Below are 15,717 nucleotides of genomic sequence, written 5' to 3' on the forward strand. Positions count from 1 at the left end.
CTTTCCAGCATCCCTTTTTAATGGGTGGCATAGCATATTAAATTAAAATTAAAATTCAAAAGTCAACCCTACCTACCAACATTATTAAATATACTCATTTTGAAAAAAAATAAAAAAATTAGAGATACGTCTCATTACATTGCATGATTCCACCAGATAATATAGGAAATTATATATAAATAGGGAATGCATGATTCCAACATTATTAAAGGTACACAAACATGATGTGAAAGCTTAAGGTCCAATTTGGATAAATATTTTAATTAAACACCTATTTATAAGTTACTTATATTCTAAAAAAAATCTAAAATCAGTTTTTAAACATGCCTTAAGTTGTTCTTTTAAGCTCTTAATACTTTTATGTTAATAAATAAATTCAAACCCACCCAAAATCAAAACTTACACATAAACCGAAACATCTTCTGATATTAATTTTTTTTGCCACCTATCTTTCTTGGTAAGAGTAAGTTGAAATAAGTCATAATTGATAATGGGCATGACAATGCTTTTATTTTCCATGCCCAATGTCCCCACCCACACCTTCTCAAAGGACAAAATCCAGTTCCTCGCCAGTATGACATGCTTGCAGTTGCACTGTCTCCATCAAAAAATATTGTTTAAAAGGCATATTGTATTGGAGATTAATACCAATACAAAAAATATAAACAAAAAAGTATTTTTGAAAAACTGATGAATTAAGTTTAAAATTTAAATTAAATACATCACATTTTCAAATACTTACCTAGAAAAAAAAATAGAAATTCACTCACAACTATACCATAGATCCTTTAGAGCGGAATGGGAGGCACCATAAAAATGTTTCATGATGTCTGCCCTCAACACAATTTACAATAGTTTATACACCTAACTTTTTTTATGCAAATATCTATCAATTTTGCCAATGACTATCAATTTGTGTTCATACACCTAATTTATTCCAACATATTTTTCTTCAAAAAAAAAAAAACTTCATCAATTGGCTTTGTCTGTAGTTAGATTCTCTGTAGTTAGAATAAACAGTCACAAAATGAAGGGATCTCGAGTAGAGATCAAGATCAGATGGCTTTGTCTAACTTCACAAAATCATCTGTAAAATACATCTCAGAATGGATGTCATATGATCTTTCATCTATTGCCCAAAATCTACGACAGAATCCAAATCAATTCACCAGTAAGATGCCATTGACTAACTTCAAATACGAGGTCAACAAGCAGAAAGATTGCATAACATTACAGTTTCCTCATCACCAGTGTCTTACAATGCAATATTCACAAATGATAACCGGGTCCCTTACCAGCTTTGAGTTCCACTAAACAATAAAAGAAAGCATTCAAAATATCTGTTGCTCTTTTACATAAATTATGACATTGCTGCTTGCATTGAACAGCTAGGACGAATGCATGATCATCATCCCATGGCATACTTCTGTGTCCAGCTGCGAGCTGTGGCCTCATACTTGGCCCTGTCAGTCTTGTACATGTGTGCAATTTCAGGGACAAGTGGATCGTCGGGGTTGGGGTCCGTCAACAATGAGCAAATTGACAAAAGGACCTAAAATTGACAATATAAGCGATGAACAAATCCTAAACATTAACCAATGAATAAATCTTCAAGTATTTTGGTACTAGGATCTGGAATAACCTAGCAATTCTCCCTAATGTCCTTCCTATGTTATCGTACATAGCCGATATCAAGCCCGGAAAAAAGAGAACTGTTACACTTCAACAAACATTTGGGACATGTACAGTGTATCAATGATATAATCAAGAGTCCTCCAGTACTTCAAATATGTACCAAAGAAATCCACAAAGAAAATAAGATACATAAGCAAACACAAGATACTTCGATTGAACCCTGCCTACTCGGTCTAAGCTACAATCTCACATGACCTAAACTTGGACCAATTGTTAGTGTTATTTAAATTTAGCGGTCACAACCAAGTATTAATGACATACACGATATAACAAGGTAACTCAGAAATTACAATATGTTCAGTAAGTGGCATGATAAAGAAGCAAAGTAATATCAAACCTTGGAAATAGTTAGTGCCGGGCTCCACTGTTCCTTAAGAATGTCGAGACATATACTGCCATTACTGTTGATGTTTGGATGGAATACCTTAGTCCTAAAAGCAACCTGCAGTTGTTAAGCACATTAGTTTGATTAGTTCTAAACTTGGTCTTAGAAAGTATCAAAGTAATAAGATATTTACTAACTTACTACCGCAAAGTAAAACAGCAGTAGTTTATCCATTAACGCCCACGACTCAGTGTTCTACCACTAATTCAAATTTATTTCCAATCTCTTTTTAACTAATTAAGCTATGTGAGCGAGCACAGGTGTGTGCAAGAACACTGGGCTGTCAAAAGAGAGAAATCCCAAAGCAAAAATATCGTGTGACCTAGCCCAGGTGCACACAGAAAGCAACAATGCAGAGACATACCCTCCAAAATAAAGTACTAGATAGGTCCTCTTAATGGAAAAAGATTGGACTTCGAAAAGAGAAATTCGGAGAAACAAAAACAGTAAGTTATGATAAGTAGACAATTTTGCTACTTAGAGAGGATTATTGTAGACAGTTAAGGTGGGTGGTTAAGAAGCGGTCGGGAGAAGCTGCGAGTAGAACAAGGTCTTCAAAACTCAGCTAAGAAATTGGGAAGGACCATTATCCTCGTCCGTCCATTCTGTAGTGACAGATACATCATTTTTTCTTCATTCTACTCTTGTTCTCCATTCTTTTTCTACTACATTTTGCTTTGTAAAAATTCTCCAAACACTTCAAACAAAATATTAGTGTATAAATAATTGAGTTTAATGGGCATACACTGTCAAATGTAAATAGTTTTACACTGACAGCCAACACATGCTATTATTGTGTAGTTATTTTAAGGTGTTAGTTACAATCGTGTAGTGAGATGACAAAATCAATGGTTCTTATTAATTGTCTGTGTAAATTGGTTTACACGGACAATGCACAATCTTTTTTCTCATATTAATTATAAAAAGAAAAGTGCTTGGATCTAGTCTCCACTACCCTTTGATGCAAATATGGCGTGCAATGTCTAATAAACCATAATAATTAGCAACAAATTCTCTTTTCTTTTTTAATTATGATATCCAATCCAACTGTTTTAACTTAATACATAAAACTTTAATTTTTGAATGCAATGTACTCAACAAAAGAAACCATTAAAGAGACCTTTATCCAATGGATTTTCAAGAAAAAATTATCACCAATAAAGAACTATGATGTTGTGCTTGTTTGATCAACGTACACTGGATAAAAATTGTGGAATGATAGGAATATACCATTTTCTCTTGCTTGTTTATGGCGGGGAAGTAAAGAAAATAGAAAAAGATTGATGTGGAACGCACATCAATGGTTTCCACCAAGGGCAAAGAAAACACGAATTTGAAAACAATTTCATTTCACATTTGAGATCCACTCTTAATTTGCTCATTTTATCACTTGTGGAAAGACATTAAAACAAGAAATCTTCTATCCACTATCCATTTTTTCATACAACCAAAAAAGCGAACAGAAGATTCTATTTTTTCTCTATAATGAGCAAAGATGAGGCTGAGTTGCTGTTGAACACAACATATTCATGCAAACTCATACAATGTCTAAAAACTCCCATATAACCTTATCTATATTAATATACATGAAAAATCACATCAAGAAATTGTTGCATACTAACTCTTTAATCAAAAGAAGCTCATGACATTCAATAAACACAAACAAGCAAACCAAGCCTTTTTGTCTAAGGATAAATTTCTGGTGAATTTCCTGTAGAAAGCAATCTTATTTCTAATTCATTTAAGGTTCATCTTTGCACAGTTGCAAGGTTACATGTCAAAGCAAGACTCAATTAGTGGACAGGACAACTTCTCCTTAAATGGACCGAGAAATCCAAATATTTTTAACCAATCAGAAAACAGGAAGAAATTTAGACACGAGTTATCTTTATATACCATAGTACAGAGAAAGAATAAAAAATAGAGCACACAGACTCAGTCCTCTACTTGTAATCTGTGATTGATTGATGCCTTGAGGAGACTTCGCTCATGTGATTTCATTAGAAATTAAAATCTATTAACAAGTACCAATCCTTAAAATTATCAGCACCTGCCATAACCATAATTACAAATGATTTACTTGTACTCAAAGCAAGATCGACAGAGAATCTACTTGACAAAACCTCATTCCTCTTATGCAAAATAATACGATGTCAATACATAAACATTTTTCCTTCAAGAAATTGTGTACTGTCCTAGAAAATATTTTAGACTATTTTTGGATGGAGGGAGATGTGTTTATAAGATTCAAGCTAGGTGGATGAAGGGTTGAACAGCCTCTGGTGTTATTTGTGATGTAAAGGTGCCTCCCAAGATCAAAGGACGGGAAAATCATTTTATGGCACTGAATGCAAGGCAAAAAAGTGTAAACAAAAACAAAATCTAAAATGTTGCAGAGATTATAATGTGGTAGATGAGTGAAAATACGGGACAAGAACAAGAATGAACGTGTAAGAGAGAAAGTGGAGTAGCATCTATCGAGAAAAGATGGTAGAATCTTGCCGAAGATGGTTTGGTCAAATGACAAAATGAAAAGGAGTCCAATATTAGAAGCACTGAAAGACCAACAAAAATCCAAGTGAAATAATTAAAAAGGGCTTATACCTAAAAAAATCCTTTACAAAGATTTGGTTCTTGACAAAACACAATCATGACGTTTGATCCATGTAGCCAACTCAACCCAGTAGGAAAAAACTATGTTGTATTGTGTTCTTAAGAGAAAATGAAGTACCAATGTATCGTGAAATATTAAGGAGAAAAAACGAGTGAATAAGGTATCTTCCAAAAGAAACCACAACCCGATGTGTGGCAAAACCCCACAAAAAACCCCAAAGCATACCCTTCAGAAGGAGAAACGAAATGCAAACCACCACAACTTCCCCTATATGCTCCTGGGGAACTCATTCCACAAAATACCCGCAACAAAAGAGAAAAAACTATAAGAAAAATTAACATCCCAACGACACTAAGTTCACAGTCACACTCATCATTGAAACAAAATGCATTTGAAATCCGTTTGATCTCCATAGATACAAGTACAACATCAAGAAGAACATGTTGAACAAGAGAGGTTGTAAACTTATTTTAAAAGAAATACTCAACATAATCACAACACCAGAAAGGATGACGATACAAGTAACTAATGTGAGTAATGAAGTAGGGTAGTACCTTGGGTGGCTTGAAGGGATAATCAGGAGGAAAATGAATTGAAACTAGGAAAACACCACCTGTGTATGGGCTATCAGCCGGTCCCATGATTGTGGCTTGCCAGTGGAACATGTCCTCGGCCACAGGACCTGATATACACAACAACATTATCTTTTAAAGTTACAACTTACAATAGATGAAGTAACATTATTATTATTATAAAATTTTACTATATGGAACTAATTAGAAGAGAGGAGCCTATGAGAGGGAAAAGAAGTATCGAGTTACAATCATATGATTACAAAATTAACTGAATAAATTTTATTTAATTTATACATGTAGATATATTTTATCATAATCTTAGCTATGGTTATGTTTTACAATTTTTGCTCTCACAAATATCCCAAATGTACATTACTAATCTATGAAGCACAATACTGACACAAACACGACACTTACACTGACGTGTCAACATTGATAATAATTTGACAAAATGAATTAATAGAATGTAATCAATGTATATGTGTCGGACACCGACACTTGTCGGACACTAGGACAGACATGTGTCGGTGCTACAAAGTTACTCATCAACCCCAAAACTTCACCCACAAAACAACTAATTACAAACACATGCAAATTAGTTACTGGAATGAACAATCTCATCCTCACTCTCCTATATTAATAACAATGCAAACCCGATAACTCACAAAGGAAGCAAATACTTACAGATCCACACCACACATCTAAATAACATAGTCAAAACATCAGCAAAAACAGACAACTTATTTAAGATTTAACAATAAAGCCATGCATAAAAAAAACAGAAACACAAGGGAAAAAACATATAATAACAGAACATGAAACACCTGGATTTTTTCTTTATTTAATTCTCAAGGTGGTAAGGTTTAATAATCAACAAAAAAAAAATAGAGGTGGGACTGTTATTATTATCCTTCAAAATTTAAACATAAAAAATTAAACTTTTATTTTATTTTCATACAACAAAAATAATAATTGGGAAAAGAAAGAAAGATAAACCTGCACTGCATGACGTAGGAGGGTCCTTCTGCAAATCCTTGAGCTCCTTCAAGATACGTTTCGACGCCATAACTTAAAAACAAAAAGCAAAATAATAATAATATGAGAAACACAATAATAGGTTTTTAAGCAATAGATCGTGAGACCTAGAAACCAATAAAGAGAATTGAATCGAAAAAGATGTGAACTTTAATTTATGGAGACAGAAAGAGGTACGAATCAGAAGGGGAAAAACGAAAATATGAAGAAAAACAAACCTGAGTCAGAACCGTAGAGGAAGAAGGAATAATTGTGAGAGAGAGAGAGAGAGAGAGAGAGAGGGTTGAAGATGAAAGGGAAATTTGAGAAAGAGATTTTTGTTGTAGTTCTGGAAAATCAGAAAGAAATGGTATTGAATTGAATCATAGCGTAAGATCAACGTCGTAACGTTTTCTTATTACTTTTTTTATTTCATTTTGCTGAATTTTCTTTTATATATAATAATATTTTAATTATTTATTTCTGATACAGAGAATACTGACATGATGAAAATAAAATGTCGTCATCATTAAGACCTTTTCTTTTTTAACAAAATCATCATATTAGGACTATTTTAACCAAAATTAAATGCATTTATCTTAAAACAAACTCTCTCGGTAATAAAAATATAAACAACCTAATAACTAAAAAATTAATGTATATAATTTTTTTTTTTTTTTTTAAAAAAAATACAATCGATCCTATCCTTTAGTTGCTAGCGGTAAGAATATTGACAGAGGATCGGATACAAATTCAAAATCTTCATTTTTCCATGTTTAAATTCACTAGGTTGTTTGATCTAAAAAAAGCAAAAATATTTTTATAATTCTTTATATATAATTCAATTTTTTTATTTCAATTTCCACAACAACGTATGCATAATATAATATAATATATTTTAACATCGCAGACATTTGTGTTGGCAGATGGTGTAAACAATTTGTCTTCTAGTGACCAACAAGTGGGAGAACATTCTCATGAAAGTCCTCTCTTAAGGTAAAAAATGATTATGATAGTGCTGACACTTTTTAATAATGCTATGATAGATTTTTTAATACTTAGCATCATGAAAATGTTTTATAAACTATTTGTACTTTCATATAGTAATAATCAATCTCACCCGACCCGTTTGCGTTATTATTGTGAATTTAATCTATCAATCAATAATAAAACTAAAAAAATATCATTCTCTAGTTCATGCAAATAGACATTTATTGGTGGTACTAACAACAATTCAAGAAGATCAATTGTTCTTGAATGAAGATCATCAATCAATTAAATCACAACTCTAATACATCAGAATTCCAAGAAAATTAAAACTTTCCAACTAAACAAAATAATTGAAGTAACTCAATCTGAGAGAAGTGTTTCATGTTCTTTTATATCCCATTGAATGTTACTTCCTAAACAAAAAGTTTCAATAAATCACCTTGCTTGGAACACAGGAAACAAAAAGGGCATTAGAGTTGATCATGGAGTTTGAACATTTAAATCCTTAGATTTATTCTCGTCGGAAGACGGTCGGTTATCCGAGTCAGATTGCCGAATTTCTTCAATCATTCTCACCACTTCCTCCATGTTAGGCCTCATATCTGGAACCTTCGCAACACACGCCATTCCAATTTGCAACATTTGCACCATCTCTTCTTCAATGTTTTGGTACCTCATTAGCTCGACATCGAAAACCTCAGCAGTCCACTCCTCCCGAACAACAGACTGAACCCACCTAGGGAGATCAACCATGTCATCGCGTACCGGAGACTGTTGTGGTGCTTTCCCTGTAAGCATTTCCAAAAGTAGGACACCAAAACTATACACGTCTGACTTATGAGTGTGCTTCCGAGTTTCAATCACCTCAGGAGCACGGTAGCCTATGGCTCTAGAAGGGGTCGCAGGAACATTCATAAATGGTGTCAGTCCGAAATCGGAAATGCAGCTGTCATTATCTTGGTTTAGGAGGACATTGGAGGATTTCACATTTCCATGTGTGAATTTTGGACCACCAACTGAATGTAAGTGAGCAATTCCTCTCGCGATTCCGAGGGTGATTTTTACTCGCGTGTTCCAATCTAATGTAGTTCTTCCACCTGTCCTAGTACCTGTCATCAAATACAAATCCGAATCAACTGAAAATTAAGTGCTTTAGCGGACTACAACAAGGTAAATCAGATGATCTCTCAAGTTACTCACGACAACAAATTACATCTCTAAACTTTAAAATTCAAATGGAGAGTCCCAATGCAATGAAGAAAACAAGAAATTAATTTAATTTAATCTAAATATAACAAAGGTTTAATTATACTGTAGGTTCCTAAACTCTGAGAATTTTTAAATAAGTATCTGACTTACAAAAGTTGTAATTGAGTCCTTGAATGATACTTTTTTGTAACCAGGTCCTTCTATTACATTATTGCTAGACAAACATTTGCAATATTTGACGTGACATATAATATAAACATTGTAGGTCTCTAGACTAAGTTGGAGTCTATTAAACTAATCTGTAGTTCATAAATAGTTCCCTTAACAAATTTAAACTGAAACAAACTTGTTTGCGGACGAATGATTAGAGGAAAGCCTTTTTCTTATACTACCGAGTAAAAGTGTCATCACTTTTTATATAACCATGATTCTATTTTTCAACCTTTTGTTGTCACTATGTTAGAAATCAATTTAGCTGTTTAACATCGATGCTCCAATTAATTTTTTTAATCACATTTACATAACATAGTAGGTCCTGTTTTTCTAATCAAATATCATGAAGTCCAATACCATTTATTTACACTTAAATGTTCATGCACAATGTTTATAAGCTCAAAAAAAGACTAAAAGAAAAACAGTTCAATTTCATAAGCCTAAACTGAAACAAGGAGAAACAGAAATGCATACCATGTAAGAGTGTAGATAGATTGCCATTTGGGAAATAGTCACAAACCAAAAGCTTCTCATCCTTCGAATAATAATAAGCGCGAAGCTGAACGACATTGGGGTGCCGTCCAATGCTTCCTACAATCTCCATCTGTTGTTCAAATTCCCTCTTGCCAACCACAACTTCTTTCAACCTTTTCACTACAACCGTTGTTGACTCCTCCAAGATAGCTTTATATGCAGTTCCATAACTACCCTTTCCAAGAACCTCCGCCGAAGCTCTCAACAAATCATCAAGATCAAAATTATAAGAACAACCCTCAAAGAAAACCAATTTGTTTTTCTCTGATTCTTGCACGCCACTTCCAAACTCTTCTTTCGGTTTTTCGGTCCTTCCACCACTAGGACCCTTTGCTTTAATTACTCTTGCAGTAGAACTTCCATTATCTTTTTTCTTTAAACAACAACAAAGAACAACGACAAGAGCTACTAGCAACAATAGCACGGCTCCACCAACCGAAATTGCAATGATAGCTGCTTTACTCAGTTTATTTTTGGACTTGTGTCTTACAGGAGCCAATGCAGGAGGAGGAGATGAAGGAGGGACTACAGAGCACGGCTTTAGAGGCAATCCACATAAGAGAGCATTCCCTTCGAAGGAAGAACTCGAGAAACTACGAAGATTTGCAGGGATAGAGCCATTCAAATGGTTGTAGCTTAAATTCAAATGTTTAAGCTCGACATGAAGATCTGGTATCTGTCCTGATAGCGAGTTGTTCTCGAGGCTCAATCTAGTTAATTGTGTTAAGTTTTGCAATGTCTTTGGAATGCTACCGGTGAAAGAATTGTATGACAAAACAAGTGTGTTTAGTTGTGGTGACAATGAGGTAGGTATTTCGCCTGAAAGGTTATTATGTTGAAGGTAGAGATATTGTAGCGACGGAAGAGAAGTAATATCAGGAGGTAGACTTCCACTGAGTAGGTTGGAGCGAAGGCTGATAGTTTTGAGTGAGTCAATTTTTCCGAGTGTATCGGCTGGAATGGTGCCTACTAGTCCAACTCCAGGGAGCCGGACTGAAACAACACGAGTCTGGTTTGGATTGCAAGTGATGCCTACCCAAGCTGTACATATTGAGGTAGCTGAATCCCACTTAAGGTTGCGACGATGAGGGATGGCAGAAGCAAAATCAAGAAGGGCTTGCTTGTCGGAATTCAGGTCAGCAATAACTAGAGGAGAAAGAATAATAATGGTGAAAAGGAAAACTTGCAATGAAGGTGAGTAGAACTTCATGGAGAATTTTTTTACTGTAACGCATAAGATATTGACAATTGAATTCAATGTAACCTCTTCCATCCTTCATATTTTCCTGCTTTAGCACCATAACAACAAATCAATGTAAAGAATGAGCACTATATCACAAAGTTAGAATGTGGAATTACAATGACAGCATTTCAGAAAATATTTTGAATAATTACAGGTAATCCAAAGGAGCATCCACATAAGCCAAGAGACATTTAGGAAGTTTTAACAAACATATAAGTACTGGATAAACTTTTGTAATCTCTTTTGCTAACTCAGTTACTTATAAGATTTTCGTTGTCAGAAAGAGTAATAAGCAGCTGCGAAGCACCGACGTAGACATCGAAACGACACTAACACCTAGAATTGCTAATTTAAGAAAATAGAAATTATTGAATGAAATCACATGGGTCGGTGTCCAACATTGATACGTGTTGAACACAGAATATGACTTCAATATGAAGTATCGGTGCTACATAGATAAGTAGTGAAGATGACAACAATCAGTATCAAAAGGAATGTGTTGTGACAATTTGGTAAAGTCAAACTGTTTTCATATAAGCAATAAACTATTTCCCTAAGATATTCTAGATAACTTGTGAAAATAAGCTAAAAACTGCTTATAGACATGTCATAAGTTGTTTTCATAAGCTCTTTCAAACAGTCTTAAAAGTACTTGTGTCAGTCGATAAGCTAACACAGTCAATGCAAACATATCATATGTATAAGCTAATGAAGCTTTTCTATAAAAGGTTAAAAGATTTTGATTGAGTAGGAAAGGAAAAGAACCCAAGTACAATATTCATTGCAAAATTAAGTTATAGGAGTAATCAATTTTAGCTTGTTTATAAGTTATAACATTCACTATTGACTAGATTTGATGACTTGTCTTGAACTAACATTTATGTACTTCATTCTCAGTTACATAAAGTTTTCTAACCAACCACTAACCAATGTAAGCTTTTAGCTTTCCTCCTAACCCTTCATTTAATGCAAAAAATGAACTACTATAATTTCTACACCAAATCAAATAGAATGAATGAACTAACCCAAATTTTCTTCAAACATACACCACATTAAATGAATTAGGAAGGATATACTTTAATACTAATAACAGTTAAAGTAATTCAACAGTTAATTTTTTTTTATCAAAAAAACAACTAAAAACAAAGTATTTCTCTCCACACCTCTAGATCCTAAAAAAAAAAACACTTTGAAGCACAACTTTGAAAATTGGAAACCAAACACAAACCACAGAATGTGTGACCCATTGAAGAGTTATTATAAACCTAGAATTCAACATTCATGAACATCACAGAAGAAAAAAAGAAACAGATCTACAAGATAAATTTCCAGCACAAGTTCGTGTGAAGTACAAGAAAAAAGACAAGATTTTTAGCAAAGTAAATCACCTGGAAGGAATAAAAAAGGAAGCACAAGGATTCATGAGAGAGCTCAGAAGCTATGAAACTTGCTTTAAACTTGCCGTGTGTTGGATTTGATGAGAATAAAGAAGTACAAAAATGCAGAGAATTTGCATGAAATGAAATGAATGAGAATTTGAAGTTTGAGATTCCAAATAGATAGTAGCAACTAGTACAAAAATAATAATAAAAAGGCTCAAGATTCAGGAAAGTGAACTATTTTATGTTTTTTTGTTGTGAAAGTTGTTGTAGTTAAAAAAACAATTAAGCAAAGAGAAAACAAAAAGTTGTTAGCAAAGGAATAAAGAATAGAGTGGCCAGCAGCGCAATGATCGGTAACACACTCACTAGTCACTAGAAAGAGAGTCAAAAAGTCAGAGGATGATACACACTTTACTTAGTAAGACAGTGTTACTACTTTCTAGGGGTGTTAGATACTACTCATATACTCAGCAAACTTTGTCAACTAAACTAATATAACTTTTAATTTTGATTTAATTTATTTAAGTTTGAATTTTATTTAAATTTATATATTTTTATTGATTAGTGTTTGGTTTGAGTGAGGAATTTAAAGTATTAGATATGTGTATTCATGAATTTAATTCTTTGATGGGATATATATATTTTTATTTATTATTAATATATAATTATAATTTAGTTGTTGGATTTTATTTGATGATTGATTGTTAATTTAATTAATTTAAGTGTTTTAGTGAGTTTGTGAATGTAATTTAAATATTAAATGATATGATGTGATAAAATTTTATAATTTTAAGATGTTCAAATATTTAAATTTAACTAGTTTGTTTTATAATAAATAAAAAATATTTTTTATTTATGATATGTAAATTCAACCCAACTTTACTCGTTCATAATCAGATCAGTTTTATTTGAGTTTGATATAAAAATTATGAGTTGAAAAATTAATTCAACTTGTATATACCACTACTACTTTAGAACAAAATTTTAAATTATTTATTATTTGAAATATTTCAATTATAACAAATTTATTAGAGAAAATTTATTTATTTTAATTCAAAATTTGAATTAAATACATGTACTTTTGCTTATAAATAAAGATGGAGAGTGTAGAATTTAAACCACTCAATTTATTTTTTGAAATTTTTGGAAGGCTAATGATGTGATTGAGATTCTTTATTTTAAAAATTATCTATGGTTCACCTAAATTTCAGTTGTACAAAGACATATATATTCATTAAATAATGTAATAATAACATATTAATTTAAGAGTATTCAAATGAGATTCTAAGAGTTTCTTTCAAATTCTCTAGAGGTTTTGACTTAAATCTAGTATTAGAAATGTATTGGTGTTAAATTGATAATTCACTAAAAAAAAATAGTGTATACAAAAATGACAACTTTATAATTTTACTGTCTTTTGTAAATCGGATTTATTTTGTTAAATATCCCTTTTAAAAAATCAAAATATTCTATATTAAAAAACTAAGTATTATAATGTCTTATTTTTTTTAGATTTTAATAAGTCGCATCACCGATATTGTAAAAAAAAGTTTATAGTGTAGTAGTTAGTCGCATTTTTGAAATAATATATATATATATATATATATATATATATTCTTTTTTATATATATTAAACAATTAAAAAATGAAATTTAATAAATAAATAATAAAAATATTAATTAATAATAATATAAAAATGATAAAAATCACTAGAAAAAAGTTATAGAAACCCTGTAGAATTGTTCATAATATTGAAAATACTATTTAAATTATTATCAACTAACCGATCCAACTAATTTAAGCAACATTATATTAATTTATATAGTTTACCAAATTAAAAAAAAAAATTGTAACGAATTACTTTTTCCTACTAACCAATTCAAATCGCCTTGCAAACAATTCTACATAGTATACATATGTTGCTTCAATTTTTATTCTAATAACAAGAATTCAATATTTCAAATTGTCAGCTTTCACGTTTAAGCTTCAACGTTCATTTGAGGTCAATTAATTATTTTATATACTATTAATTATCTATAATTTTTGGCATATATCGTTATTTTTGCTCATAGTTTAATTTTTTTCCTGAAAACTTGTTCATAGTTATTTTTGCTCATAATTATGTTATATTTTCATCTATAATCTATTATTAAACGTTTAAATAAATTATACGCTTCTGCTAGTCTTTTTTTATATAAATATAATATATCATGTAATTAATTGATCTCACGTAAATACAATATGATATATTAAAACTCTAATGCAGATATTTAAAAATAGTAGTCGAAATAGTCATAATAAAATTAAAATGAACTTTAATAATACAGTGCACAACATATATAGACTAGGTTGATTATCCGATTATAATTTAAATTATTATTCTAATGTTACAAACACCTCTATATAATCTATGTAATTTTTTTATGTTTTTCCTACATATTTTAATTACTTTTATATTATTATTAATTAATTATTATTTATTTATTTATTAAAATTTGTTTATTTAATATATATTTAAAAAATATACTGTAGAAAAAAGTTCCTTGTAAATATTTTTTCTTTCATTATGTTGCTCAATCTAACTAAATGAAGAGCATAAGAAAAAGGCAATTTGAATTATGATATTTTTTGGGTTTGAATTGCGTGCCCCAAAGTTTTCTAAGTCTCAACCACTTTTTTGTGGGTATATAGAAAAAGCCAAAAAATTTAAATAAAGAGAAGTGATGAGCTTTGCTTTTTATTTTCTTCTTCATAATTTTTGTTTAATCTGGAGCGTTCATTTTCTACTTTAGTTGGTCTGTTGGGGCCATGTGGATGTCTTTATTAGAGCCCATGAAATGTGTTGATACCTAACCGCAAGCATGGATTGGCCACTATAGTTAATTCAATCTTTCTTTTTACTATATATTGGCTGCATTATTGACTTGACTATTTTCTTAACTTGTTTTTTCTTTCATATTTGTTTGTTTCGGACGTATCTAATACAATAGGCAAAATTTTGACTTTTTTAGGGATGCAAGATTTTGATATTAAGCCATAAAAGAGAAAAATTGAGATAATTTTTGTAACGATAAAATGTGAAAAATAATTATAATAATAGTTTTTTTTTTTAATGCTAATCAACAATTTAGGACCGATATCGTACAACACACAACATATACTCCAACTGCTTATGTGGGTAGATATATAAAGGTCAACATTGATTCAGAGAGGACTACCAAAGAAAAATTCAATCATATTATTGATAAAATTTAAAGTACTTTGAAAGGTTGGAAGCATCACTGTCTTAACTTTGCTGGCAGACTCACATTTTTTAAATTTGTGCTTAGTTTCATTCCGTTAGATCATATGCAATATGTCAAGATTGCTCAGATGATGTGTGAAGAGACATAAAAGATTAAGATAGATTTTTGTAAGGGATACAAACCAAAATCGTAAACCACATCTAATTAGCTAGAAGGTTTGTTGTTTTCCTTAAATGGATGAAAGGTTTGAGATAACGAGCTCTCACTAGATGAAAGAAGCTTTCCTCATAAAAATACTATGGAATTTGATTAATTGACCAAATGATATTTGGTATAAAGTCTTATACATAAAGTATGACATTATTTTTTGGCATTTGGGCAACATATAAATGATATTTAGTTTCCGTAACATTATTGTTTGGCATTTGGGCAAGACACAAATTTTTTACTCGACAAATGGATGCCTAACGAACACTCTTGAGTACCTTTTATCAGACTGACTATAGACAGATTGATTGTAAAGGGAGTCTTGACGACCACAAAGACTTGGGATATTTCTTTCCTAAACAATCATCTTCCTCCTAACAAGGTGATCTAGTTGATGGGTATTCTCGCACC

General features: G+C 31.5%; 2 protein-coding genes across 4 annotated transcripts; both read right to left on the reverse strand.

Annotated features, from left to right (window-relative positions):
* Positions 1–107: 107 nt before the first annotated feature.
* Positions 108–6,710, reverse strand: LOC101496160 (ubiquitin-conjugating enzyme E2-17 kDa-like). Of its 2 annotated transcripts, none has more exons than XM_027331896.2 (5): positions 6,523–6,710; positions 6,266–6,337; positions 5,249–5,376; positions 2,033–2,137; positions 108–594 (listed from the first exon to the last, which is right to left on the reverse strand). In XM_027331896.2, exons 2-5 carry the CDS (start codon positions 6,333–6,335, stop codon positions 400–402), a joined length of 498 nt encoding a protein of 165 aa, XP_027187697.1. In that variant the 5' UTR covers positions 6,336–6,337; positions 6,523–6,710; the 3' UTR covers positions 108–399. The 2 variants fall into 2 exon arrangements, with proteins under 2 accessions (XP_027187697.1, XP_004490726.1); XM_004490669.4 differs by lacking the exon at positions 108–594 and adding an exon at positions 1,198–1,552 and having other exon boundaries at positions 6,523–6,701.
* Positions 6,711–7,477: 767 nt separating this feature from the next.
* LOC101496490 (probable inactive receptor kinase At5g58300) lies at positions 7,478–12,237 on the reverse strand. 2 transcript variants are annotated; one of them, XM_004490671.4, is made up of 3 exons: positions 11,861–12,237; positions 9,170–10,518; positions 7,478–8,382 (listed from the first exon to the last, which is right to left on the reverse strand). In XM_004490671.4, the coding sequence occupies exons 2-3, from the start codon at positions 10,500–10,502 to the stop codon at positions 7,754–7,756; spliced, it is 1,962 nt and encodes a 653-aa protein (XP_004490728.1). In that variant the 5' UTR covers positions 10,503–10,518; positions 11,861–12,237; the 3' UTR covers positions 7,478–7,753. The 2 variants fall into 2 exon arrangements, with proteins under 2 accessions (XP_004490728.1, XP_004490727.1); XM_004490670.4 differs by having other exon boundaries at positions 9,170–10,515; positions 11,861–12,236.
* Between the last annotated feature and the right edge of the window lie 3,480 nt (positions 12,238–15,717).

The sequence above is a fragment of the Cicer arietinum genome, chromosome 2 (genome assembly GCF_000331145.2).
Source record: "Cicer arietinum cultivar CDC Frontier isolate Library 1 chromosome 2, Cicar.CDCFrontier_v2.0, whole genome shotgun sequence".
In the NCBI taxonomy this organism is placed as follows: domain Eukaryota; kingdom Viridiplantae; phylum Streptophyta; class Magnoliopsida; order Fabales; family Fabaceae; genus Cicer; species Cicer arietinum.